General features: G+C 55.5%; 1 protein-coding gene across 2 annotated transcripts; it reads right to left on the bottom strand.

Annotated features, from left to right (window-relative positions):
• Window positions 1-70: 70 nt before the first annotated feature.
• LOC106593677 (E3 ubiquitin/ISG15 ligase TRIM25) lies at window positions 71-9,793 on the bottom strand. Of its 2 annotated transcripts, none has more exons than XM_014185053.2 (8): window positions 8,925-9,793; window positions 7,605-7,700; window positions 5,136-5,366; window positions 4,606-4,768; window positions 4,360-4,410; window positions 3,870-3,947; window positions 1,863-2,108; window positions 71-1,633 (listed from the first exon to the last, which is right to left on the bottom strand). In XM_014185053.2, exons 1-8 carry the CDS (start codon window positions 9,513-9,515, stop codon window positions 1,329-1,331), a joined length of 1,761 nt encoding a protein of 586 aa, XP_014040528.1. In that variant the 5' UTR covers window positions 9,516-9,793; the 3' UTR covers window positions 71-1,328. The 2 variants fall into 2 exon arrangements, with proteins under 2 accessions (XP_014040528.1, XP_014040532.1); XM_014185057.2 differs by having other exon boundaries at window positions 3,870-3,944.
• Window positions 9,794-26,253: the final 16,460 nt, after the last annotated feature.

Raw genomic sequence — 26,253 nt, 5'->3', positions numbered from 1 at the left:
CACGCCCTCTAGGGACAGACCTTTTCTTTTTTATGCTTTGAAGGGGAAAATTGGAACGTTGAGAGTAAAATTGAGATTGAAAATGTATGATTGGTTTATTGAAGACAGTAACAGTTACACAGCCCACGTGAATACAAAGCTACGCATTCATTGTAATAGTCACAGAGAAATAAATGATTGAAGGAATGGGGAGGGAGAGAGACATGGGGCCATAGAAACCATAGGCTACCCAGCATAGCCTATCCCACTATTAGTCTAACTATAACTCATGAAATAATGCACTTTATAGCAAATACACATTTCCTTCATGATGATATAATGGCATTCAAAACCTTTCCAACTAATAGTATTTTGAAATAGCTACATTAGACATTCGGCTACATTGCATTTAGTTGGATTGACCTGAGCTTATTTTTCACATGATGTTATTGTTAAGTAACAGCCACAGTGATCAGTTGAATAGGGGGATTGATCAAGATGGCTTCATGGCTGCTGAAGTGAAGTCTTTGTTTACAATAGGGCCACATTGTGAATGATATTTTAATGGAGAGGCCATGCATACAATATACTGCTCAGTTCAGACTCTCCTTACACAACAACATTGTCTTTTCAGCATCACTAGTTGGGTGACTTGAGATAGGCCTAGATAAAGCTAATCAAGTAACACAACGCCTCCACGGAGTTGAGCGCAGATTAGTTTTTTTTTGGCATCGATACTTCAAAAATGATTGATTGACGTCAATGTAAATGATTAATCCCTTACAGTGGACGTATGCTGAGTTGACATTTCAGGGAGGCAGGTAGCCTAGCGGTTAAGAGTGTTGGGCCAGTAACTGAAAGGTTGCTGGTTTGAATCCCCGAGCTGGCTAAGTGAAAAAATCTGTCGATGTGCCCTTGAGTAAGGCACTTAACCTTAATGGCTCCTGTACGTTGCCCTGGATAAGAGTGTCTGCTAAATGACTGAAATGTAGAGCAACAGCAACGAGTAAACAATCAGTTGTTGGTTGTAGCTTTTAGGAGGTTCATTTTAAAACACAGTGGAGGAGTTGAGGTACTCGGTAAAGCTAAAGCAGGGTTCTGACCATAACAAGAGAGGGCAGCAGAGTTAGGTTTGGGGTCTAGGATGGGTTCCCATTGGGTCAAAAGAAGGTGTTCAGAAAGAGAGAGGTTAGGGAGCAGTAAAGAGTCAGGTAGGGTTCATGTTGGGTCCTTTCTGGGGCAGAAAAGCACATTTGTGTTTACTTGTAATCAATGGTATTTGTTCGGCAGTACGCAGGAAGAGTTCCCATTGGGTCAAAATAAGAGATCCAGAAACAGATGGGAAGAGGTTAGTTCCCGTTGTGTGTTTCATGTGGACATATCAACAGTGTGGCGTCCAGGTCTAACCGAAACGCTGGGTACAGCGGCTGAGAGAACGGACACCTGAACGTGTGGAGCAGGGAAACGGTGTCCGACGCCACACTATAGAATGACAACGCTCCCTTCTGGTGTTCCAGAAACACGCCGATCCGCGGGCACAGGGGCGCAGCTACGGTCGTCTTCCGGTTATCGTGCCACGCGGCGTACCCGGCGTGCGTGCATCTCAGACGCCATGAGTTCTCGTTCCGTCCCAGCAGACAGGGTTTTCCGCCTCCTTTAGATTAGAAAAACATTACTAGAAAACTTCACTAGGGAATCTTGATAAGAAAACCTTTGGCTGTCCCTATATGGTGCACACATTTTGTCCGGAGCCAAATAACATACCGTTTCAGACAAAGCCTTGATTAGAAAGTCATTATTACAAACACTTTGTGTGTGAAATGTTGACATTTGCAAATTGCTCAACATAACTGACATAAACAACAATCCCTAGAAGCAGCTACCTTTACGTCCGATCCCTTTGTACGTCACCCCAATGTCCACCCACCCTCCTCCCCTCCACTCCACCTCCCAGTAGCTGGCCCCTCCAAACTGGCCCTCCCTACAGAGGACCTGGGCCACGGAGTCGAAGCGCAAGGGGTGGAGGGGGTAGGACTGGGGCTCCTCTCCACAGTGAGCCCCCTGGGGACCCTCCAAGAGGAACAGGGTGGGGTGGGCCGTGTCTGGGTCCAGGGACAGGCGACAGGAGCCTGGAGAGAGAGAGAGGAGGGGGTTAAAGATAAGCGAGCGAGAGATCCATCGGGACCCTCCAGAAGGACCAGGGTGGGGGCGGGCCGTGTCTGGGTCCAGGGACAGGAGATTGAGGAGATCAATCAACCAACCAATCAATAAACTAGATGCCTCAGTCCAGAGTGATTGATTGAACAATCCATGACAATTATTTATCTGTTAACTTAGAAGTGTCCTAAACTCTCAATAGCATTATCATGACCACCGAGTCCCATTTCTGACAGAGATTACTGAACTAAATACACAACAGTTTTCAGAACAGTAAAAAGAACAGTGACCATATGAATGTCTGTCTGCAAATATGAGTCTTAATCTAATAGAACTATTAGAATGAAATACAAGAAATGAACAACGCACTATTACGCAACAGCGTGGTTGCCTGGACAGAGAGACAGTGTTCTGATTGACGTCTAGCCCAGACAGATACAGTATATGCCTGCCAGAGTCTTAAGGGCCCTACACACCCTATGCAAACATAGCGACGGAGCCCCATATTTGGTCCGTTCCAGAATTTGAGCCGCACAAAAGTACGCAGAACCACGTAGAAAACGACGCTGCGTTTGTCTAGTTTGCGTAAATTGCGTAGCGGCCTTTACTCTAACCCAGACAGTGTGAATTATTAAACCTAACACCCTTCTCCATGATCTCATCCTGTCCCGTGGGCTTGTCTCATCATGTACCTGTTGTTCACCGTGAATGTCAGAAATATCATATCTACAAACTATTCATGAAGGTAAAGAATGCTCCAGACAGACATGGAGTACTTCCCAAATGGCACCCTATTCCCTATGTAGTGCAATGCTTTTGACCAGGGCCCTAGTCTAAAGTAGTGCACCATATAGAGAATAGGGTGCCATTTGGGACACAAGTGGGTTCTCAGGTTACCCTGTCGCCCTCATTAACTGTAAAGGTGAGGAGGGGGACAGGAGGAGGAGGAGGGAAGGAGTGCATGGGAGAAAGAGAGAGATCCCCTTTCTGAGTAGCTCTGGGTTTGTGCCAACGGTATGTCAACACCTGTGTTTGTGTGTGTGTGTTTGTGTGCGTGTCAGTGTGTGTGTGTTTGTGTGCATATCAGTGTGTGTGTGTTTGTGTGTGTATGTTTGTATGAGTGTCAGTGTGTGTGTGTGTGTGTGTGTGTTTGTGTGCATGTCAGTGTGTGTGTGTGTGTGTTTGTGTGTTTGTATGAGTGTCAGTGTGTGTGTGTGTGTGTGTGTGTGTGTGTGTGTGTGTGTGTGTGTGTGTGTGTGTGTGTGTGGTGAAGGGATGGCGTGGTTGTCATAGGACAGGGCAGGGTGTGTGTGTGTGTGTGTGTGTGTGTGTGTGGTGAAGGGTTGGCGTGGTTGTCATAGGACAGGGCAGGGTGTGTGTGTGTGTGTGTGTGTGTGTGTGTGTGTGGTGAAGGGATGGCGTGGTTGTCATAGGACAGGGCAGGGTGTGTCTGTGTGTGTGTGTGTGTGTGTGTGTGTGTGTGTGTGTGTGTGTGTGTGTGTGTGAGTGTGAGTGTGTGTGTGGTGAAGAGATGGCGTGGTTGTCATAGGACAGGGCAGGGTGTGAAAACAAGGTCATCTCGAGATACCACGCGACCAGGGCAGCATCGCCACGGTGACAAGGTATACCGGTGGCTTCGTCAGGCTGACAAGGTGTATCGTGGGTAGTACTTACATCTCAGGAAGGCTGCTGTGTGTGTGTTTATGTGTGTGAGTGTGTGTGTCAGTACTTACACCTGAGGAAGGATACTCTCATCCTCTGGTCCGAAGGCTGGAGAGAGAGAGGGGAGAGAGGAAACGATGCAGGCACTGCTACGGAGAGAGAGAGAGAGAGAGAGAGAGAGAGAGAGAGAGAGAGAGAGAGAGAGAAAGAGAGAAAGAGAGAAAGAGAGAAAGAGAGAGAGAGAGAGAAATCAGTGTTACATTCCATCCAAATGAATCATATCAGAAGTTACAGAAAACGATTCAACTAACATCCCCTGGCCAGACATGTTCACCCTAAAGCCTGAGTCTTAGATGAGAAACACACACCACAGAGGTGACCCTGAGAGAGCTGTGTGTGTGTGTGTGTGTGTGTGTGTGTGTGTGTGTGTGTGTGTGTGTGTGTGTGTGTGTGTGTGTGTGTGTGTGTGTGTGGGTTTGTGTGTGTGTGTGTGTGTGTGTGTGTGGGTTTGTGTGTGTGTGTGTATCTGTTTGTGTTTGTGTCCTGTTTCTCTGGGCTTACCTTTCAAACACTCTCCACCAGACATGTGACAGACAGAGGAGCTCTCGTTCACTACAGAGAGGTACAAAAGTGTGTCACATTGTGACATCACACATTGTCATTTGAGATGCATTATTGGAGTCTCTGGGGGAGCATAGCTGTGAAAAGCAGCATGCAGTTGTGTGTGTTTGAGTATAAACCAGTGTGTGTGTGTGTGTGTGTGTGTGTGTGTCTCTCTGTGTATGTGTGTGTCTTTACTCCCTCCACCTGCGCGGCTGATCTTGTCCACTTCCTCTCTACAGAGTTCCTCCATGCGGGCCCTGAGGTGGGACAGAGCTCTGCGGGCTGCACTGAAGCCTTCTGCAGGGAGGATGAGAGGGGCTCGGGGGTGCCGCCCAGTGGGCGGGAGGACACACAGCAGGGGAGCCGCCTGGGGATGGAGAGAGAGAGAGGGAAGGATGGAGGAGAGAGGGAGAGAGGGAGGGGAGAGGGAGGGAGGAGAGAGGGGTGATGAGTGGAGCATTTTTATCATGTCACCGTTCGTCCCTCTATCTCTCTCTCTCTCTCATGGTTTAGGCTGTTTGTCTCACTGTCTTCCTTTTACTCTGTCTGTTTTGACTGCATTATTCTTTGTAGCCCTCTCCATCTCTTCCTCATTAATAATTCTCTCTCCTTTATTTTTCAGCTGGCATCCAGTTTTTCTTTCTCTCAATTATCCCTCCCTTTTCCCACCAATTCCTCGATGTTTCTTCTCTTCTTCTACTCTTCCTTCTCTCCCTTCAGTCTCTCCCCCCCACCTGTAAGAACTGAGCATTATCCTCCGTCAGTAGCTGGCCCATTTCCTGGTCTCTCCTCCGCAGCTCCTCCAGTTCTCTCTCCAGGGTCTCCAGCTCTCTCTCTGCCCTGCCCAGGACAGTTCTCTCCCAGGCTTCCAGCCTGGCCCTCACCTCCCCCCTGGTCCTCTCCAGGCGGAGGGCCAGGTCCACAAACAGGGTATTGCTGTCCTCCAGGGCTAATGCAGCTGATGCCTAGGTAAGGAGTGGGGAGAAGGGACACCAAATGAAGGAAAGTAAAGGAGCAACGTTTTCTTCAGTAATAAGCACCAAGAAAGTAAACATTTACATTTAAATAATGTTGGTTTCATTGATTCTTTTATTTTATTTCAAACCATATGGCTGAAATGTACTTTTATTTGTCAATACCAGGGGAATAGAGAGGGCAGAACGGTAGCCTGGCTTGACTGGCTTGCTCTTGACAGCGAGCAACAACATGGCCAGACAATAAAGATGTAGGACCTTAATTTGACCCACGGACAGATTGCTACAGCAGGAAAATAATCCTGCAGCCACATGAAATGTGAATTAGTATGTAAATGATAATGAATGGACATTTTTGTAAGGGTTGATACTGTCATGGTTCCACCTGTCACCAGAGACCAACCAAGAGACATTAACGACACTCAGGCCTCCTATTTACTGAAGCTTGAATTGTTTACCATGTGTGGTTGTTTCCTGAGTGAGTTTTTGAGACTTAGTGTTTGTTGTTTTTTCAAGTGTACTGTGATCCTGCGGCTACCGTATCTCAGTAAAGTATTATGTTTATCCTTAACCACCGATTCCTCGTCTGGTCTCTTCTCTGCACCTGGGTCCAACCTCACCACGTCACAAATACATGTTTTGTAAGGGAAAATCAAGTCTGAATTTTCAGAGTGGAAATTACTATCCTCATAAGACTTTTTAAACCTCAAATGCACTACACGTTTTAAATGTCCTACATTGCAGGAAAGTTCTCCTGCAACAGAGTGATCAAATTCAAATCCTACATCTGTAGAACGTTTCTCCCCTTTTGTGTGCAACTGTGTTGGATCTTGCCTAGCCATCTTGTTTCAAGAGGACCACAATGGAAATGAGTTATGTGTTATCCTACAGGATTTAACAATGGAAATAAGTCCCAGACTTTATTGTGCGTTATCCTACAGCATTTAACAATGGAAATAAGTCCCAGACTTTATTGTGTGTTATCCTACAGGATTTAACAATGGAAATAAGTCCCAGACTTTATTGTGTGTTATCCTACAGCATTTAACAATGGAAATAAGTCCCAGACTTTATTGTGTGTTATCCTCCATGATTTAACAATGGAAATAAGTCCCAGACTTTATTGTGTGTTATCCTCCATGATTTAACAATGGAAATAAGTCCCAGACTTTATTGTGTGTTATCCTCCATGATTTAACAATGGAAATAAGTCCCAGACTTTATTGTGTGTTATCCTCCATGATTTAACAATGGAAATAAGTCCCAGACTTTATTGTGTGTTATCCTCCATGATTTAACAATGGAAATAAGTCCCAGACTTTATTGTGTGTTATCCTACAGGATTTAACAATGGGAGTAAGTCCCAGACTTTATTGTGCGTTATCCTCCAGGATTTAACAATGGAAATAAGTCCCAGACTTTATTGTGTGTTATCCTCCATGCTTTAACAATGGAAATAAGTCCCAGACTTTATTGTGTGTTATCCTCCATGCTTTAACAATGGAAATAAGTCCCAGACTTTATTGTGCGTTATCCTCCAGGATTTAACAATGGAAATAAGTCCCAGACTTTATTGTGTGTTATCCTCCATGCTTTAACAATGGAAATAAGTCCCAGACTTTATTGTGTGTTATCCTCCATGATTTAACAATGGAAATAAGTCCCAGACTTTATTGTGTGTTATCCTCCAGGATTTAACAATGGAAATAAGTCCCAGACTTTATTGTGTGTTATCCTCCAGGATTTAACAATGGAAATAAGTCCCAGACTTTATTGTGTGTTATCCTACAGGATTTAACAATGGAAATAAGTCCCAGACTTTATTGTGTGTTATCCTCCAGGATTTAACAATGGAAATAAGTCCCAGACTTTATTGTGTGTTATCCTCCAGGATTTAACAATGGAAATAAGTCCCAGACTTTATTGTGTGTTATCCTCCAGATTTTACTCATGTGCATGTATGGCTTATTCTAGTTTTATGTGTGCTTGTTTTTGAAATGGTTTAATGAATAAAGTAAACTTCCAGATAGCAGCAGTTTTAAGTTCCGGGGCGACTGTCTGTACTGCAGTCTGACTCCGCACTAAAAGCCTTTTAATCTGATTACTATTCACTCTGCTTTGTGTTTCTGTGTCACTCTCTCTCTGTGTGTGTGTGTGTGTGTGTGTGTGTGTGTGTGTGTGTGTGTGTGTGTGTGTGTGTGTGTGTGTGTGTGTGTGTGTGAACCCCACCTTGACGGCCTCTATGCTCTGTTGAAACTCTCCCAGCTCCCTCTCTCTAATGCTGATCCTTCCCTGTACTGACCTCTGAGAATCCTGCAACTGAACCTGAGAGAGAGAGAGAGAGAGAGAGAGAGAGAGAGAGAGAGAGAGAGAGAGAGAGAGAGAGAGAGAGAGAGAGAGAGATGGAAAGAAGGGGTAGGGGAAAGGGAAACAAATGATCGACTCACCTTGGCATACGACACCTTCCTAATATTGAGTTGCACTCCCTTTTGCCCTCAGAACAACCTTAATTCGTCAGGACATGGATTACAAAGTGTTGAAAACGTTTCACAGGGATGCTGGTCCATGTTTACTCCAATGCTTCCCACAGTTGTGTCAAGTTGGCTGGATGTCCTTTCGGTGGACCATTCTTGACACACACGGGAAAGCGTGAAAAACCCAGCAGTGTTGCAGTTCTTGACACACTCAAACCACTGTGGCACTTAGTACCACACCCCGTTCAAAGGAACTCCTGTCTTTTGTCTTGCCCATTCACCCTCTGAAAGGCACATATACACAATCCATGTCTCAATTGCCTCAAGGCTTAAAAATCCTTCATTAACCTGTCTCCTCCCCTTCATCTACACTGATTGAAGTGGATTTAACAAGTGACATCAATAAGGGATCATAGCTTTCACCTGGATTCACCTGGTCAGTCTATGTCATGGAAAGAGCATGTTCCTAATGGTTTGCACACTCAGTGTATATTGCATATACTTATATAGTGGACAATGAATCTTGGTCAGCAGTACTCCAGTCTCTATGAGTAGAGCAGCATTAGTGGCGTAGCAACACTATAGCCCCATTAGTGACATACACCTACAGCACCTACCTACTTCTCCCCTGGTATGGGAGCGATACCCCAGATAGTATTGCCTGTCCACAGTAGAGGAGGCACAGTGGGGTGTTTCCCAGTGACCTAACTAACCTGCATCAAACTGGTGCAGAGGAATGTCATCTGTCACAATCAATCATATTCATAGGCAGCTATATTGCATAGGTTATTTATCCTCTATTCAGTTGTTAGGGATAGTGGCAGTTTGTTAGCCTGCAGGGTACATACATGTTTTGTGCCAAACATAGACATACTAGGGTGCCAACTCTGACTCTCATTGTCATGCCAACAATGTTCGGCTTGGCAATGTGTAATGGAGTTGGCAAGAGCCCAAACACGTCTGGGACCAGGCTAAGAGTTTGTACACCACCAGAGTGATGAGTAGGTGTTGCAAAATTGTAAAGGTCCTTGAAAAGCGCTATATAAGTCCCATGTATTATGATTATTATTACTACCTGCTTCCGCGCCCTTTGCTCGTCGATGCTGTGCAGTTCCTCTTGGTCAGACTCGCACAGCATACAGTCGCCGCTCCACTCCACCGCATCGCCCCCGTCGCCGCACTGCTCCAGGCCCAAACGGTGCTGCGCGCACAGCCTTTCCGCCAAGCTCTCCACCGCGGCAACAAGTTTATGCCGCCGCAACGTCCCCACGTCGCGATGCGGCAAGACGTGGAGCTCGCAGAAAGACGCCAAGCACACCAGACACGACTTGAGCGCTTTCAGTTTGTTCTGAACCGGGCAGAAGTCGCACGGAACGTCCCCTACGCCGCATTGATACAACTCCGGCGCCGTAGCCAGTTCGTTCAGTTTGAGTTTGTCCACTACCTCTTGTAGCACCGTGTTCCGCCGTAGCACAGGTCGTGGTATGAACACTTCCCGACATTGCGGACAACTGTAGTGACCAAGGTCGGTTTGGTCCCAATAACAGTTCATGCATGCCATGCAGTAGGTGTGTCCGCACGGAATGGACACCGGATCCTTCAAGATATCCAGGCAAATAGGGCACCTGAACTGGCTCTCTGTTACCGAGATATTCGCCTCTGCCATATCGGCGAGGAGTTTTCGTATGTTCTCCCTCTCGAGCCTCTGTAGACTATTTCTCCGTAAAAGAAAAGAAACCAAAAAAAGGCACTCCCTGATTCCCGGTGATTTCCGGTTGGTTGTTTGTGTATGTGACGGGGAGCGGTTGCGCTCAGGTCTTACAGGAATAGCCTAGGCTTCCGATAGGTCATCCATTCCATACGGGAGCTAGTTACGAGAGTAGACCACATCAGAAAGCGTTTTAGGGATCCATGTAAATACAAACCCTGACGTCAACCCGTCTCCCTTTACCGTATGACTTCAACTACCTAATTCACCATAATAAACGCACAATACATACTAATAATAAAGGCGCATACAGATTATTGCTTATAATACAGTAATTCCCCATAATAAACGAATAATAACCAATAGTATACAATAATAACAGACACAAACACAAGTTACTACAATATTCCATTTTAATGTAATGAAGTAAATAATACCGATTATATTTGCATGAGTCTTTTAATTAAATGAATATATTTCATTTTTATTCACATTATTAAAAGAGTAGGATATTTGTGGAACTCAATTTAACAGTTCATGGAAATAATATTTAAGGTGTGTGTGTGTTGGAGAGAGAGAGTATGTGTGTGTGTGTGTGTGAGAGAGAGAGAGACTGTGTGTGTGTGTGTGTGTGAGAGAGAGAGAGAAAGTATATGTGTATGCAGTGGTGGATTTAGGCATAGGTGACATGGGCAGCCGCCCAGGGTGGTATCTTGCCGGGGGCGGCATGGGGGCAAAAAAATATTCCGAATGGTGACATTTGTGCGATCGGATTTCTATCACTCATTTGAACGTCACGTCAATGATATCATGTCACCGTGTGGGACTGTGGGTCAATTAACCTTGTCGGAGTGGGGGCCCTGATGCTAGTTTGTGAGCTTGGCAGGCTACTGCCTGGGAAGGTCTCCCACTCAGAAGTACGAGATGGAAGGGGGCGGGGGTAGGTTGACCTCAGGTCTCCCCACTAGAAGCCAGAGGTAGGGGAAGCGGGGGTAGGTTGACCTCAGGTCTCCCCACTAGAAGCCAGAGGTAGGGGGGGCGGGGGTAGGTTGACCTCAGGTCTCCCCACTAGAAGCCAGAGGTAGGGAGGGGCGAGGGTAGGTTGACCTCAGGTCTCCCCACTGGAAGCCAGAGGTAGGGGATGGGGGTAGGTTGACCTCAGGTCTCCCCACTAGAAGCCAGAGGTAGGGGGAGCGGGGGTATGTTGACCTCAGGTCTCCCCACTAGAAGACCCAGGTAGGGGGATGGGGGTATGTTGACCTCAGGTCTCCCCACTAGAAGCCAGAGGTAGGGGGATGGGGGTAGGTTGACCTCAGGTCTCCCCACTGGAAGCCAGAGGTAGGGGGAGCGGGGGAGGGTGACCTCAGGTCTCCCCACTAGAAGCCAGAGGTAGGGGGAGGAGGGTAGGTTGACCTCAGGTCTCCCCACTGGAAGACAGAGGTAGGGGAGCGGGGGTAGGTTGACCTCAGGTCTCCCCACTGGAAGACAGAGGTAGGGGGGCGAGGGGTAGGTTGACCTCAGGTCTCCCCACTGGAAGCCAGAGGTAGGGGGATGGGGGTAGGTTGACCTCAGGTCTCCCCACTAGAAGCCAGAGGTAGGGGGGAGGGGGGGTAGGTTGACCTCAGGTCTCCCCACTGGAAGCCAGAGGTAGGGGGAGCGGGGGTAGGTTGACCTCAGGTCTCCCCACTAGAAGCCAGAGGAAGGGGGATGGGGGTAGGTTGACCTCAGGTCTCCCCACTGGAAGCCAGAGGTAGGGGGAGCGAGGGTAGGTTGACCTCAGGTCTCCCCACTGGAAGACAGAGGTAGGGGGAGCGGGGGTAGGTTGACCTCAGGTCTCCCCACAGGAAGACAGAGGTAGGGGGAGCGAGGGTAGGTTGACCTCAGGTCTCCCCACTGGAAGCCAGAGGTAGGTGGATGGGGGTATGTTGACCTCAGGTCTCCCCACTAGAAGCCAGAGGTAGGGGGATGGGGGTAGGTTGACCTCAGGTCTCCCCACTGGAAGCCAGAGGTAGGGGGGAGCGGGGGTAGGTTGACCTCAGGTCTCCCCACTAGAAGCCAGAGGTAGGGGGATGGGGGTAGGTTGACCTCAGGTCTCCCCACTGGAAGCCAGAGGTAGGGGGGAGCGAGGGTAGGTTGACCTCAGGTCTCCCCACTGGAAGACAGAGGTAGGGGGAGCGGGGGTAGGTTGACCTCAGGTCTCCCCACAGGAAGACAGAGGTAGGGGGGAGCGAGGGTAGGTTGACCTCAGGTCTCCCCACTGGAAGCCAGAGGTAGGTGGATGGGGGTATGTTGACCTCAGGTCTCCCCACTAGAAGCCAGAGGTAGGGGGATGGGGGTAGGTTGACCTCAGGTCTCCCCACTGGAAGCCAGAGGTAGGGGGAGCGAGGGTAGGTTGACCTCAGGTCTCCCCACTAGAAGCCAGAGGAAGGGGGATGGGGGTAGGTTGACCTCAGGTCTCCCCACTGGAAGACAGAGGTAGGGGGGAGCGGGGGTAGGTTGACCTCAGGTCTCCCCACTGGAAGCCAGAGGTAGGGGGGATGGGGGTAGGTTGACCTCAGGTCTCCCCACTGGAAGACAGAGGTAGGGGGGAGCGGGGGTATGTTGACCTCAGGTCTCCCCACTAGAAGCCAGAGGTAGGGGGAGGCGGGGGTAGGTTGACCTCAGGTCTCCCCACTGGAAGCCAGAGGTAGGGGGAGGGGGGGTATGTTGACCTCAGGTCTCCCCACTAGAAGCCAGAGGTAGGGGGGAGCGAGGGTAGGTTGACCTCAGGTCTCCCCACTGGAAGCCAGAGGTAGGGGAGGGGGGGTAGGTTGACCTCAGGTCTCCCCACTAGAAGCCAGAGGTAGGGGGGAGTGGGGGTAGGTTGACCTCAGGTCTCCCCACTGGAAGCCAGAGGTAGGGGGGAGGGGGTAGGTTGACCTCAGGTCTCCCCACTGGAAGCCAGAGGTAGGGGGAGCGGGGGTAGGTTGACCTCAGGTCTCCCCACTGGAAGCCAGAGGTAGGGGGAGCGGGGGTAGGTTGACCTCAGGTCTCCCCACTGGAAGCCAGAGGTAGGGGGAGCGGAGTATGTTGACCTCAGGTCTCCCCACTAGAAGCCAGAGGTAGGGGGGATGGGGGTAGGTTGACCTCAGGTCTCCCCACTAGAAGCCAGAGGTAGGGGGGAGCGGGGGTAGGTTGACCTCAGGTCTCCCCACTGGAAGCCAGAGGTAGGGGAAAGCGGGGGTAGGTTGACCTCAGGTCTCCTCACTGGAAGCCAGAGGTAGGGGGAGCGGCGGTAGGTTGACCTCAGGTCTCCCCACTGGAAGCCAGAGGTAGGGGGATGGGGGTAGGTTGACCTCAGGTCTCCCCACTAGAAGCCAGAGGAAGGGGGATGGGGGTAGGTTGACCTCAGGTCTCCCCACTGGAAGCCAGAGGTAGGGGGGAGCGGGGTAGGTTGACCTCAAGTCTCCCCACTGGAAGACAGAGGTAGGGGGAGCGGGGGTAGGTTGACCTCAGGTCTCCCCACTGGAAGCCAGAGGTAGGGGGGAGGGGGGTAGGTTGACCTCAGGTCTCCCCACTGGAAGCCAGAGGTAGGGGGAGGGGGGGTAGGTTGACCTCAGGTCTCCCCACTGGAAGACAGAGGTAGGGGGGACGGGGGTAGGTTGACCTCAGGTCTCCCCACTGGAAGACAGAGGTAGGGGGGAGCGGGGGTAGGTTGACCTCAGGTCTCCCCACTGGAAGCCAGAGGTAGGGTGGATGGGGGTAGGTTGACCTCAGGTCTCCCCACTAGAAGCCAGAGGTAGGGGGAGCGGGGGTAGGTTGACCTCAGGTCTCCCCACTGGAAGACAGAGGTAGGGGGGAGCGGGGGTAGGTTGACCTCAGGTCTCCCCACTGGAAGACAGAGGTAGGGGGGAGCGGGGGGTAGGTTGACCTCAGGTCTCCCCACTGGAAGACAGAGGTAGGGGGAGCGGGGGTAGGTTGACCTCAGGTCTCCCCACTGGAAGCCAGAGGTAGGGGGATGGGGGTAGGTTGACCTCAGGTCTCCCCACTGGAAGCCAGAGGTAGGGGGGATGGGGGTAGGTTGACCTCAGGTCTCCCCACTGGAAGCCAGAGGTAGGGGGAGCGGGGGTAGGTTGACCTCAGGTCTCCCCACTGGAAGCCAGAGGTAGGGGGATGGGGGTAGGTTGACCTCAGGTCTCCCCACTGGAAGCCAGAGGTAGGGGGAGCGGGGGTATGTTGACCTCAGGTCTCCCCACTGGAAGCCAGAGGTAGGGGGGAGCGGGGGTAGGTTGACCTCAGGTCTCCCCACTGGAAGCCAGAGGTAGGGGGGAGCGGGGGTAGGTTGACCTCAGGTCTCCCCACTGGAAGCCAGAGGTAGGGGGATGGGGGTAGGTTGACCTCAGGTCTCCCCACTGGAAGCCAGAGGTAGGGGGGAGCGGGGGGTAGGTTGACCTCAGGTCTCCCCACTGGAAGCCAGAGGTAGGGGGGGATGGGGTAGGTTGACCTCAGGTCTCCCCACTGGAAGCCAGAGGTAGGGGGAGCGGGGTAGGTTGACCTCAGGTTCTCCCCACTGGAAGACAGAGGTAGGGGGAGCGGGGGTAGGTTGACCTCAGGTCTCCCCACTGGAAGACAGAGGTAGGGGGAGGGGGGGTAGGTTGACCTCAGGTCTCCCCACTGGAAGCCAGAGGTAGGGGGAGGTGGGGTAGGTTGACCTCAGGTCTCCCCACTGGAAGCCAGAGGTAGGGGGATGGGGGTAGGTTGACCTCAGGTCTCCCCACTGGAAGCCAGAGGTAGGGGGAGCAAGGGTAGGTTGACCTCAGGTCTCCCCACTAGAAGCCAGAGGAAGGGGGATGGGGGTAGGTTGACCTCAGGTCTCCCCACTGGAAGCCAGAGGTAGGGGGAGTGGGGGTAGGTTGACCTCAGGTCTCCCCACTGGAAGCCAGAGGTAGGGGGGAGCGGGGGTATGTTGACCTCAGGTCTCCCCACTGGAAGACAGAGGTAGGGGGAGCGAGGGGTAGGTTGACCTCAGGTCTCCCCACTGGAAGCCAGAGGTAGGTGGATGGGGGTATGTTGACCTCAGGTCTCCCCACTAGAAGCCAGAGGTAGGGGGATGGGGGTAGGTTGACCTCAGGTCTCCCCACTGGAAGCCAGAGGTAGGGGGAGCGGGGGTAGGTTGACCTCAGGTCTCCCCACTAGAAGCCAGAGGTAGGGGGGATGGGGGTAGGTTGACCTCAGGTCTCCCCACTGGAAGACAGAGGTAGGGGGGAGCGGGGGTAGGTTGACCTCAGGTCTCCCCACTGGAAGCCAGAGGTAGGGGGGATGGGGGTAGGTTGACCTCAGGTCTCCCCACTGGAAGCCAGAGGTAGGGGGAGCGAGGGTAGGTTGACCTCAGGTCTCCCCACTGGAAGCCAGAGGTAGGTGGATGGGGGTATGTTGACCTCAGGTCTCCCCACTAGAAGCCAGAGGTAGGGGGGATGGGGGTAGGTTGACCTCAGGTCTCCCCACTGGAAGACAGAGGTAGGGGGGAGCGGGGGTAGGTTGACCTCAGGTCTCCCCACTGGAAGCCAGAGGTAGGGGGATGGGGGTATGTTGACCTCAGGTCTCCCCACTAGAAGCCAGAGGTAGGGGGATGGGGGTAGGTTGACCTCAGGTCTCCCCACTGGAAGCCAGAGGTAGGGGGGAGCGGGGGTAGGTTGACCTCAGGTCTCCCCACTAGAAGCCAGAGGAAGGGGGAGCGAGGGTAGGTTGACCTCAGGTCTCCCCACTGGAAGCCAGAGGTAGGGGGAGCGGAGTATGTTGACCTCAGGTCTCCCCACTAGAAGCCAGAGGTAGGGGGATGGGGGTAGGTTGACCTCAGGTCTCCCCACTAGAAGCCAGAGGTAGGGGGGAGCGGGGTAGGTTGACCTCAGGTCTCCCCACTGGAAGCCAGAGGTAAGGAAAGCGGGGGTAGGTTGACCTCAGGTCTCCTCACTGGAAGCCAGAGGTAGGGGGAGCGGGGGTATGTTGACCTCAGGTCTCCCCACTGGAAGCCAGAGGTAGGGGGATGGGGGGTAGGTTGACCTCAGGTCTCCCCACTAGAAGCCAGAGGTAGGGGGATCGGGGGTAGGTTGACCTCAGGTCTCCCCACTAGAAGCCAGAGGTAGGGGGAGCGGGGGTATGTTGACCTCAGGTCTCCCCACTAGAAGACAGAGGTAGGGGGAGCGGGGGTAGGGTAACCTCAGGTCTCCCCACTAGAAGCCAGAGGTAGGGGGAGCGAGGGTAGGTTGACCTCAGGTCTCCCCACTGGAAGACAGAGGTAGGGGGAGCGAGGGTAGGTTGACCTCAGGTCTCCCCACTGGAAGCCAGAGGTAGGGGGATGGGGGTATGTTGACCTCAGGTCTCCCCACTAGAAGCCAGAGGTAGGGGGATGGGGGTAGGTTGACCTCAGGTCTCCCCACTGGAAGCCAGAGGTAGGGGGAGCAGGGGGAGGGTGACCTCAGGTCTCCCCACTAGAAGCCAGAGGTAGGGGGGAGTGAGGGTAGGTTGACCTCAGGTCTCCCCACTGGAAGACAGAGGTAGGGGGGAGCGAGGGTAGGTTGACCTCAGGTCTCCCCACTGGAAGCCAGAGGTAGGGGGATGGGGGTATGTTGACCTCAGGTCTCCCCACTAGAAGCCAGAGGTAGGGGGATGGGGGTAGACCTCAGGTCTCCCCACTGGAAGCCAGAGGTAGGGGGAGCGGGGGTAGGTTGACCTCAGGTCTCCCCACTAGAAGCCAGAGGAAGGGGGATGGGGGTAGGTTGACCTCAGGTCTCCCCACTGGAAGCCAGAGGTAGGGGGAGCGAGGGTAGGTTGACCTCAGGTCTCCCCACTGGAAGACAGAGGTAGGGGGAGCGGGGGTAGGTTGACCTCAGGTCTCCCCACTGGAAGACAGAGGTAGGGGGAGCGAGGGTAGGTTGACCTCATGTCTCCCCACTGGAAGCCAGAGGTAGGTGGATGGGGGTATGTTGACCTCAGGTCTCCCCACTAGAAGCCAGAGGTAGGGGGATGGGGGTAGGTTGACCTCAGGTCTCCCCACTGGAAGCCAGAGGTAGGGGGAGCGAGGGTAGGTTGACCTCAGGTCTCCCCACTAGAAGCCAGAGGAAGGGGGATGGGGGTAGGTTGACCTCACGTCTCCCCACTGGAAGACAGAGGTAGGGGGAGCGGGGGTAGGTTGACCTCAGGTCTCCCCACTGGAAGCCAGAGGTAGGGGGATGGGGGTAGGTTGACCTCAGGTCTCCCCACTGGAAGCCAGAGGTAGGGGGATGGGGGTAGGTTGACCTCAGGTCTCCCCACTGGAAGACAGAGGTAGGGGGGAGCGGGGGTATGTTGACCTCAGGTCTCCCCACTGGAAGCCAGAGGTAGGGGGATGGGGGTAGGTTGACCTCAGGTCTCCCCACTGGAAGACAGAGGTAGGGGGAGCAGGGGTAGGTTGACCTCAGGTCTCCCCACTGGAAGCCAGAGGTAGGGGGATGGGGGTAGGTTGACCTCAGGTCTCCCCACTGGAAGCCAGAGGTAGGGGGAGCGGGGGTATGTTGACCTCAGGTCTCCCCACTAGAAGCCAGAGGTAGGGGGAGCGAGGGTAGGTTGACCTCAGGTCTCCCCACTGGAAGCCAGAGGTAGGGGGAGCGGAGTATGTTGACCTCAGGTCTCCCCACTAGAAGCCAGAGGTAGGGGGATGGGGGTAGGTTGACCTCAGGTCTCCCCACTAGAAGCCAGAGGTAGGGGGAGCGGGGGTAGGTTGACCTCAGGTCTCCCCACTGGAAGCCAGAGGTAAGGAAAGCGGGGGTAGGTTGACCTCAGGTCTCCTCACTGGAAGCCAGAGGTAGGGGGAGCGGGTGTATGTTGACATCAGGTCTCCCCACTGGAAGCCAGAGGTAGGGGGATGGGGGGTAGGTTGACCTCAGGTCTCCCCACTAGAAGCCAGAGGTAGGGGGATCGGGGGTAGGTTGACCTCAGGTCTCCCCACTAGAAGCCAGAGGTAGGGGGATGGGGGTATGTTGACCTCAGGTCTCCCCACTAGAAGACAGAGGTAGGGGGAGCGGGGGTAGGTTGACCTCAGGTCTCCCCACTAGAAGCCAGAGGTAGGGGGAGCGAGGGTAGGTTGAACTCAGGTCTCCCCACTGGAAGCCAGAGGTAGGGGGATGGGGGTATGTTGACCTCAGGTCTCCCCACTGGAAGCCAGAGGTAAGGAAAGCGGGGGTAGGTTGACCTCAGGTCTCCTCACTGGAAGCCAGAGGTAGGGGGATGGGGGGTAGGTTGACCTCAGGTCTCCCCACTAGAAGCCAGAGGTAGGGGGATCGGGGGTAGGTTGACCTCAGGTCTCCCCACTAGAAGCCAGAGGTAGGGGGATGGGGGTATGTTGACCTCAGGTCTCCCCACTAGAAGACAGAGGTAGGGGGAGCGGGGGTAGGTTGACCTCAGGTCTCCCCACTGGAAGCCAGAGGTAGGTGGATGGGGGTATGTTGACCTCAGGTCTCCCCACTAGAAGCCAGAGGTAGGGGGATGGGGGTAGGTTGACCTCAGGTCTCCCCACTGGAAGCCAGAGGTAGGGGGAGCGAGGGTAGGTTGACCTCAGGTCTCCCCACTAGAAGCCAGAGGAAGGGGGATGGGGGTAGGTTGACCTCAGGTCTCCCCACTGGAAGACAGAGGTAGGGGGAGCGGGGGTAGGTTGACCTCAGGTCTCCCCACTGGAAGCCAGAGGTAGGGGGATGGGGGTAGGTTGACCTCAGGTCTCCCCACTGGAAGCCAGAGGTAGGGGGAGCGAGGGTAGGTTGACCTCAGGTCTCCCCACTGGAAGCCAGAGGTAGGTGGATGGGGGTATGTTGACCTCAGGTCTCCCCACTAGAAGCCAGAGGTAGGGGGATGGGGGTAGGTTGACCTCAGGTCTCCCCACTGGAAGCCAGAGGTAGGGGGAGCGGGGGTAGGTTGACCTCAGGTCTCCCCACTAGAAGCCAGAGGAAGGGGGAGCGAGGGTAGGTTGACCTCAGGTCTCCCCACTGGAAGCCAGAGGTAGGGGGAGCGGAGTATGTTGACCTCAGGTCTCCCCACTAGAAGCCAGAGGTAGGGGGATGGGGGTAGGTTGACCTCAGGTCTCCCCACTAGAAGCCAGAGGTAGGGGGAGCGGGGGTAGGTTGACCTCAGGTCTCCCCACTGGAAGCCAGAGGTAAGGAAAGCGGGGGTAGGTTGACCTCAGGTCTCCTCACTGGAAGCCAGAGGTAGGGGGAGCGGGGGTATGTTGACCTCAGGTCTCCCCACTGGAAGCCAGAGGTAGGGGGATGGGGGGTAGGTTGACCTCAGGTCTCCCCACTAGAAGCCAGAGGTAGGGGGATCGGGGGTAGGTTGACCTCAGGTCTCCCCACTAGAAGCCAGAGGTAGGGGGAGCGGGGGTATGTTGACCTCAGGTCTCCCCACTAGAAGACAGAGGTAGGGGGAGCGGGGGTAGGGTAACCTCAGGTCTCCCCACTAGAAGCCAGAGGTAGGGGGAGCGAGGGTAGGTTGACCTCAGGTCTCCCCACTGGAAGACAGAGGTAGGGGGGAGCGAGGGTAGGTTGACCTCAGGTCTCCCCACTGGAAGCCAGAGGTAGGGGGATGGGGGTATGTTGACCTCAGGTCTCCCCACTAGAAGCCAGAGGTAGGGGGATGGGGGTAGGTTGACCTCAGGTCTCCCCACTGGAAGCCAGAGGTAGGGGGAGCAGGGGGAGGGTGACCTCAGGTCTCCCCACTAGAAGCCAGAGGTAGGGGGAGTGAGGGTAGGTTGACCTCAGGTCTCCCCACTGGAAGACAGAGGTAGGGGGAGCGAGGGTAGGTTGACCTCAGGTCTCCCCACTGGAAGCCAGAGGTAGGGGGATGGGGGTATGTTGACCTCAGGTCTCCCCACTAGAAGCCAGAGGTAGGGGGATGGGGGTAGACCTCAGGTCTCCCCACTGGAAGCCAGAGGTAGGGGGAGCGGGGGTAGGTTGACCTCAGGTCTCCCCACTAGAAGCCAGAGGAAGGGGGATGGGGGTAGGTTGACCTCAGGTCTCCCCACTGGAAGCCAGAGGTAGGGGGGAGCGAGGGTAGGTTGACCTCAGGTCTCCCCACTGGAAGACAGAGGTAGGGGGGAGCGGGGGTAGGTTGACCTCAGGTCTCCCCACTGGAAGACAGAGGTAGGGGGAGCGAGGGTAGGTTGACCTCAGGTCTCCCCACTGGAAGCCAGAGGTAGGTGGATGGGGGGTATGTTGACCTCAGGTCTCCCCACTAGAAGCCAGAGGTAGGGGGATGGGGGTAGGTTGACCTCAGGTCTCCCCACTGGAAGCCAGAGGTAGGGGGAGCGAGGGTAGGTTGACCTCAGGTCTCCCCACTAGAAGCCAGAGGAAGGGGGATGGGGGTAGGTTGACCTCACGTCTCCCCACTGGAAGACAGAGGTAGGGGGGAGCGGGGGTAGGTTGACCTCAGGTCTCCCCACTGGAAGCCAGAGGTAGGGGGATGGGGGGTAGGTTGACCTCAGGTCTCCCCACTGGAAGCCAGAGGTAGGGGGATGGGGGTAGGTTGACCTCAGGTCTCCCCACTGGAAGACAGAGGTAGGGGGAGCGGGGGTATGTTGACCTCAGGTCTCCCCACTGGAAGCCAGAGGTAGGGGGAGGGGGGTAGGTTGACCTCAGGTCTCCCCACTGGAAGACAGAGGTAGGGGGGAGCAGGGGGTAGGTTGACCTCAGGTCTCCCCACTGGAAGCCAGAGGTAGGGGGGAGCGGAGTATGTTGACCTCAGGTCTCCCCACTAGAAGCCAGAGGTAGGGGGGATGGGGGTAGGTTGACCTCAGGTCTCCCCACTAGAAGCCAGAGGTAGGGCTAGCGGGGGTATGTTGACCTCAGGTCTCCCCACTGGAAGCCAGAGGTAGGGGGAGCGGGGGTATGTTGACCTCAGGTCTCCCCACTAGAAGCCAGAGGTAGGGGGAGCGGGGGGTATGTTGACCTCAGGTCTCCCCACTAGAAGACAGAGGTAGGGGGGAGCGGGGGTAGGTTGACCTCAGGTCTCCCCACTGGAAGCCAGAGGTAGGGGGATGGGGGTAGGTTGACCTCAGGTCTCCCCACTGGAAGCCAGAGGTAGGGGGAGCGGGGGTATGTTGACCTCAGGTCTCCCCACTAGAAGCCAGAGGTAGGGGGAGCGAGGGTAGGTTGACCTCAGGTCTCCCCACTAGAAGCCAGAGGTAGGGGGGAGCGGGGGTAGGTTGACCTCAGGTCTCCCCACTGGAAGCCAGAGGTAGGGGGGAGCGGGTATAGGTTGACCTCAGGTCTCCCCACTGGAAGCCAGAGGTAGGGGGAGCGGGGATAGGTTGACCTCAGGTCTCCCCACTAGAAGACAGAGGTAGGGGGAGCGGGGGTAGGTTGACCTCAGGTCTCCCCACTAGAAGCCAGAGGTAGGGGGAGTGGGGGTAGGTTGACCTCAGGTCTCCCCACTAGAAGCCAGAGGTAGGGGGAGTGGGGGTAGGTTGACCTCAGGTCTCCCCACTAGAAGACAGAGGTAGGGGAAGCGGGGGTAGGTTGACCTCAGGTCTCCTCACTAGAAGCCAGAGGTAGGGGGAGTGGGGGTATGTTGACCTCAGGTCTCCCCACTGGAAGCCAGAGGTAGGGGGAGCGGGGGTAGGTTGACCTCAGGTCTCCCCACTGGAAGCCAGAGGTAGGGGGATGGGGGTAGGTTGACCTCAGGTCTCCCCACTGGAAGACAGAGGTAGGGGGATGGGGGTAGGTTGACCTCAGGTCTCCCCACTGGAAGACAGAGGTAGGGGGATGGGGGTAGGTTGACCTCAGGTCTCCCCACTGGAAGCCAGAGGTAGGGGGATGGGGGTAGATTGACCTCAGGTCTCCCCACTGGAAGACAGAGGTAGGGGGGAGCGGGGGGTATGTTGACCTCAGGTCTCCCCACTAGAAGCCAGAGGTAGGGGGAGCGGGGGTAGGTTGACCTCAGGTCTCCCCACTGGAAGCCAGAGGTAGGGGGAGCGGGGGTATGTTGACCTCAGGTCTCCCCACTAGAAGCCAGAGGTAGGGGGAGCGAGGGTAGGTTGACCTCAGGTCTCCCCACTGGAAGCCAGAGGTAGGGGGAGCGGAGTATGTTGACCTCAGGTCTCCCCACTAGTAGCCAGAGGTAGGGGGATGGGGGTAGGTTGACCTCAGGTCTCCCCACTAGAAGCCAGAGGTAGGGGGAGCGGGAGTAGGTTGACCTCAGGTCTCCCCACTGGAAGCCAGAGGTAAGGAAAGCGGGGGTATGTTGACATCAGGTCTCCCCACTGGAAGCCAGAGGTAGGGGGATGGGGGTAGGTTGACCTCAGGTCTCCCCACTAGAAGCCAGAGGTAGGGGGGATCGGGGGTAGGTTGACCTCAGGTCTCCCCACTAGAAGCCAGAGGTAGGGGGATGGGGGTATGTTGACCTCAGGTCTCCCCACTAGAAGACAGAGGTAGGGGGAGCGGGGGGTAGGTTGACCTCAGGTCTCCCCACTAGAAGCCAGAGGTAGGGGGAGCGAGGGTAGGTTGACCTCAGGTCTCCCCACTGGAAGACAGAGGTAGGGGGGAGCGAGGGGTAGGTTGACCTCAGGTCTCCCCACTGGAAGCCAGAGGTAGGGGGATGGGGGTATGTTGACCTCAGGTCTCCCCACTAGAAGCCAGAGGTAGGGGGGATGGGGGGTAGGTTGACCTAAGGTTTCCCCACTGGAAGCCAGAGGTAGGGGGGAGCGGGGGTAGGTTGACCTCAGGTCTCCCCACTAGAAGCCAGAGGAAGGGGGATGGGGGTAGGTTGACCTCAGGTCTCCCCACTGGAAGCCAGAGGTAGGGGGAGCGGGGGGTAGGTTGACCTCAAATCTCCCCACTGGAAGACAGAGGTAGGGGGGAGCGGGGGTAGGTTGACCTCAGGTCTCCCCACTGGAAGCCAGAGGTAGGGGGGAGCGGGGGTAGGTTGACCTCAGGTCTCCCCACTGGAAGCCAGAGGTAGGGGGATGGGGGTAGGTTGACCTCAGGTCTCCCCACTGGAAGACAGAGGTAGGGGGATGGGGGTAGGTTGACCTCAGGTCTCCCCACTGGAAGACAGAGGTAGGGGGATGGGGGTAGGTTGACCTCATGTCTCCCCACTGGAAGCCAGAGGTAGGGGGAGCGGGGGTAGGTTGACCTCAGGTCTCCCCACTAGAAGCCAGAGGTAGGGGGGAGCGGGGGTATGTTGACCTCAGGTCTCCCCACTAGAAGCCAGAGGTAGGGGGGAGCGGGTTTATGTTGACCTCAGGTCTCCCCACTGGAAGCCAGAGGTAGGGGGAGCAGGGGGTATGTTGACCTCAGGTCTCCCCACTGGAAGACAGAGGTAGGGGGAGCGGGGGTATGTTGACCTCAGGTCTCCCCACTAGAAGCCAGAGGTAGGGGGGAGCGGGGGTATGTTGACCTCAGGTCTCCCCACTGGAAGACAGAGGTAGGGGGAGCGGGGGTATGTTGACCTCAGGTCTCCCCACTGGAAGACAGAGGTAGGGGGGAGCGAGGGTATGTTGACCTCAGGTCTCCCCACTGGAAGACAGAGGTAGGGGGGAGCGGGGGTATATTGACCTCAGGTCTCCCCACTAGAAGCCAGAGGTAGGGGGGAGCGGGGGTATGTTGACCTCAGGTCTCCCCACTAGAAGACAGAGGTAGGGGGAGCGGGGGTATGTTGACCTCAGGTCTCCCCACTGGAAGCCAGAGGTAGGGGGAGCGGAGTATGTTGACCTCAGGTCTCCCCACTAGTAGCCAGAGGTAGGGGGATGGGGGTAGGTTGACCTCAGGTCTCCCCACTAGAAGCCAGAGGTAGGGGGAGCGGGAGTAGGTTGACCTCAGGTCTCCCCACTGGAAGCCAGAGGTAAGGAAAGCGGGGGTATGTTGACATCAGGTCTCCCCACTGGAAGCCAGAGGTAGGGGGATGGGGGGTAGGTTGACCTCAGGTCTCCCCACTAGAAGCCAGAGGTAGGGGGATCGGGGGTAGGTTGACCTCAGGTCTCCCCACTAGAAGCCAGAGGTAGGGGGATGGGGGTATGTTGACCTCAGGTCTCCCCACTAGAAGACAGAGGTAGGGGGAGCGGGGGTAGGTTGACCTCAGGTCTCCCCACTAGAAGCCAGAGAAGGGGGAGCGAGGGTAGGTTGACCTCAGGTCTCCCCACTGGAAGACAGAGGTAGGGGGAGCGAGGGTAGGTTGACCTCAGGTCTCCCCACTGGAAGCCAGAGGTAGGGGGATGGGGGTATGTTGACCTCAGGTCTCCCCACTAGAAGCCAGAGGTAGGGGGATGGGGGTAGGTTGACCTAAGGTTTCCCCACTGGAAGCCAGAGGTAGGGGGAGCGGGGGTAGGTTGACCTCAGGTCTCCCCACTAGAAGCCAGAGGAAGGGGGATGGGGGTAGGTTGACCTCAGGTCTCCCCACTGGAAGCCAGAGGTAGGGGGAGCGGGGGTAGGTTGACCTCAAGTCTCCCCACTGGAAGACAGAGGTAGGGGGAGCGGGGGTAGGTTGACCTCAGGTCTCCCCACTGGAAGACAGAGGTAGGGGGAGCGAGGGTAGGTTGACCTCAGGTCTCCCCACTGGAAGCCAGAGGTAGGTGGATGGGGGTATGTTGACCTCAGGTCTCCCCACTAGAAGCCAGAGGTAGGGGGATGGGGGTAGGTTGACCTCAGGTCTCCCCACTGGAAGCCAGAGGTAGGGGGAGCGAGGGTAGGTTGACCTCAGGTCTCCCCACTAGAAGCCAGAGGAAGGGGGATGGGGGTAGGTTGACCTCAGGTCTCCCCACTGGAAGCCAGAGGTAGGGGGATGGGGGTAGGTTGACCTCAGGTCTCCCCACTGGAAGACAGAGGTAGGGGGAGCGGGGGTATGTTGACCTCAGGTCTCCCCACTGGAAGCCAGAGGTAGGGGGATGGGGGTAGGTTGACCTCAGGTCTCCCCACTGGAAGACAGAGGTAGGGGGAGCAGGGGGTATGTTGACCTCAGGTCTCCCCACTGGAAGCCAGAGGTAGGGGGAGCGGGGGTAGGTTGACCTCAGGTCTCCCCACTGGAAGCCAGAGGTAGGGGGAGCGGGGGTATGTTGACCTCAGGTCTCCCCACTAGAAGCCAGAGGTAGGGGGAGCGAGGGTAGGTTGACCTCAGGTCTCCCCACTGGAAGCCAGAGGTAGGGGGAGCGGAGTATGTTGACCTCAGGTCTCCCCACTAGAAGCCAGAGGTAGGGGGATGGGGGTAGGTTGACCTCAGGTCTCCCCACTAGAAGCCAGAGGTAGGGCTAGCGGGGGTATGTTGACCTCAGGTCTCCCCACTGGAAGCCAGAGGTAGGGGGAGCGGGGGTATGTTGACCTCAGGTCTCCCCACTAGAAGCCAGAGGTAGGGGGAGCGGGGGTATGTTGACCTCAGGTCTCCCCACTAGAAGACAGAGGTAGGGGGAGCGGGGGTAGGTTGACCTCAGGTCTCCCCACTGGAAGCCAGAGGTAGGGGGATGGGGGTAGGTTGACCTCAGGTCTCCCCACTGGAAGCCAGAGGTAGGGGGGAGCGGGGGTATGTTGACCTCAGGTCTCCCCACTAGAAGCCAGAGGTAGGGGGAGCGAGGGTAGGTTGACCTCAGGTCTCCCCACTAGAAGCCAGAGGTAGGGGGAGCGGGGGTAGGTTGACCTCAGGTCTCCCCACTGGAAGCCAGAGGTAGGGGGAGCGGGTATAGGTTGACCTCAGGTCTCCCCACTGGAAGCCAGAGGTAGGGGGAGCGGGGATAGGTTGACCTCAGGTCTCCCCACTAGAAGACAGAGGTAGGGGGAGCGGGGGTAGGTTGACCTCAGGTCTCCCCACTAGAAGCCAGAGGTAGGGGGAGTGGGGGTAGGTTGACCTCAGGTCTCCCCACTAGAAGCCAGAGGTAGGGGGAGTGGGGGTAGGTTGACCTCAGGTCTCCCCACTAGAAGACAGAGGTAGGGGAAGCGGGGGTAGGTTGACCTCAGGTCTCCTCACTAGAAGCCAGAGGTAGGGGGAGTGGGGGTATGTTGACCTCAGGTCTCCCCACTGGAAGCCAGAGGTAGGGGGAGCGGGGTAGGTTGACCTCAGGTCTCCCCACTGGAAGCCAGAGGTAGGGGGGATGGGGGTAGGTTGACCTCAGGTCTCCCCACTGGAAGACAGAGGTAGGGGGGATGGGGGTAGGTTGACCTCAGGTCTCCCCACTGGAAGACAGAGGTAGGGGGATGGGGGTAGGTTGACCTCAGGTCTCCCCACTGGAAGCCAGAGGTAGGGGGAGCGGGGGTAGGTTGACCTCAGGTCTCCCCACTAGAAGCCAGAGGTAGGGGGAGCGGGGGTATGTTGACCTCAGGTCTCCCCACTAGAAGCCAGAGGTAGGGGGAGCGGGTTTATGTTGACCTCAGGTCTCCCCACTGGAAGCCAGAGGTAGGGGGAGCAGGGGTATGTTGACCTCAGGTCTCCCCACTGGAAGACAGAGGTAGGGGGAGCGGGGGTATGTTGACCTCAGGTCTCCCCACTAGAAGCCAGAGGTAGGGGGAGCGGGGGTATGTTGACCTCAGGTCTCCCCACTGGAAGACAGAGGTAGGGGGAGCGGGGGTATGTTGACCTCAGGTCTCCCCACTGGAAGACAGAGGTAGGGGGAGCGAGGGTATGTTGACCTCAGGTCTCCCCACTGGAAGACAGAGGTAGGGGGAGCGGGGGTATATTGACCTCAGGTCTCCCCACTAGAAGCCAGAGGTAGGGGGAG

The sequence above is a fragment of the Salmo salar genome, chromosome ssa12 (genome assembly GCF_905237065.1).
Source record: "Salmo salar chromosome ssa12, Ssal_v3.1, whole genome shotgun sequence".
Taxonomy (NCBI): Eukaryota; Metazoa; Chordata; class Actinopteri; order Salmoniformes; family Salmonidae; genus Salmo; species Salmo salar.
The sequence above is the reverse complement of the archived record's forward strand: the minus strand, read 5'-3'. Positions and strand labels throughout refer to the sequence as shown.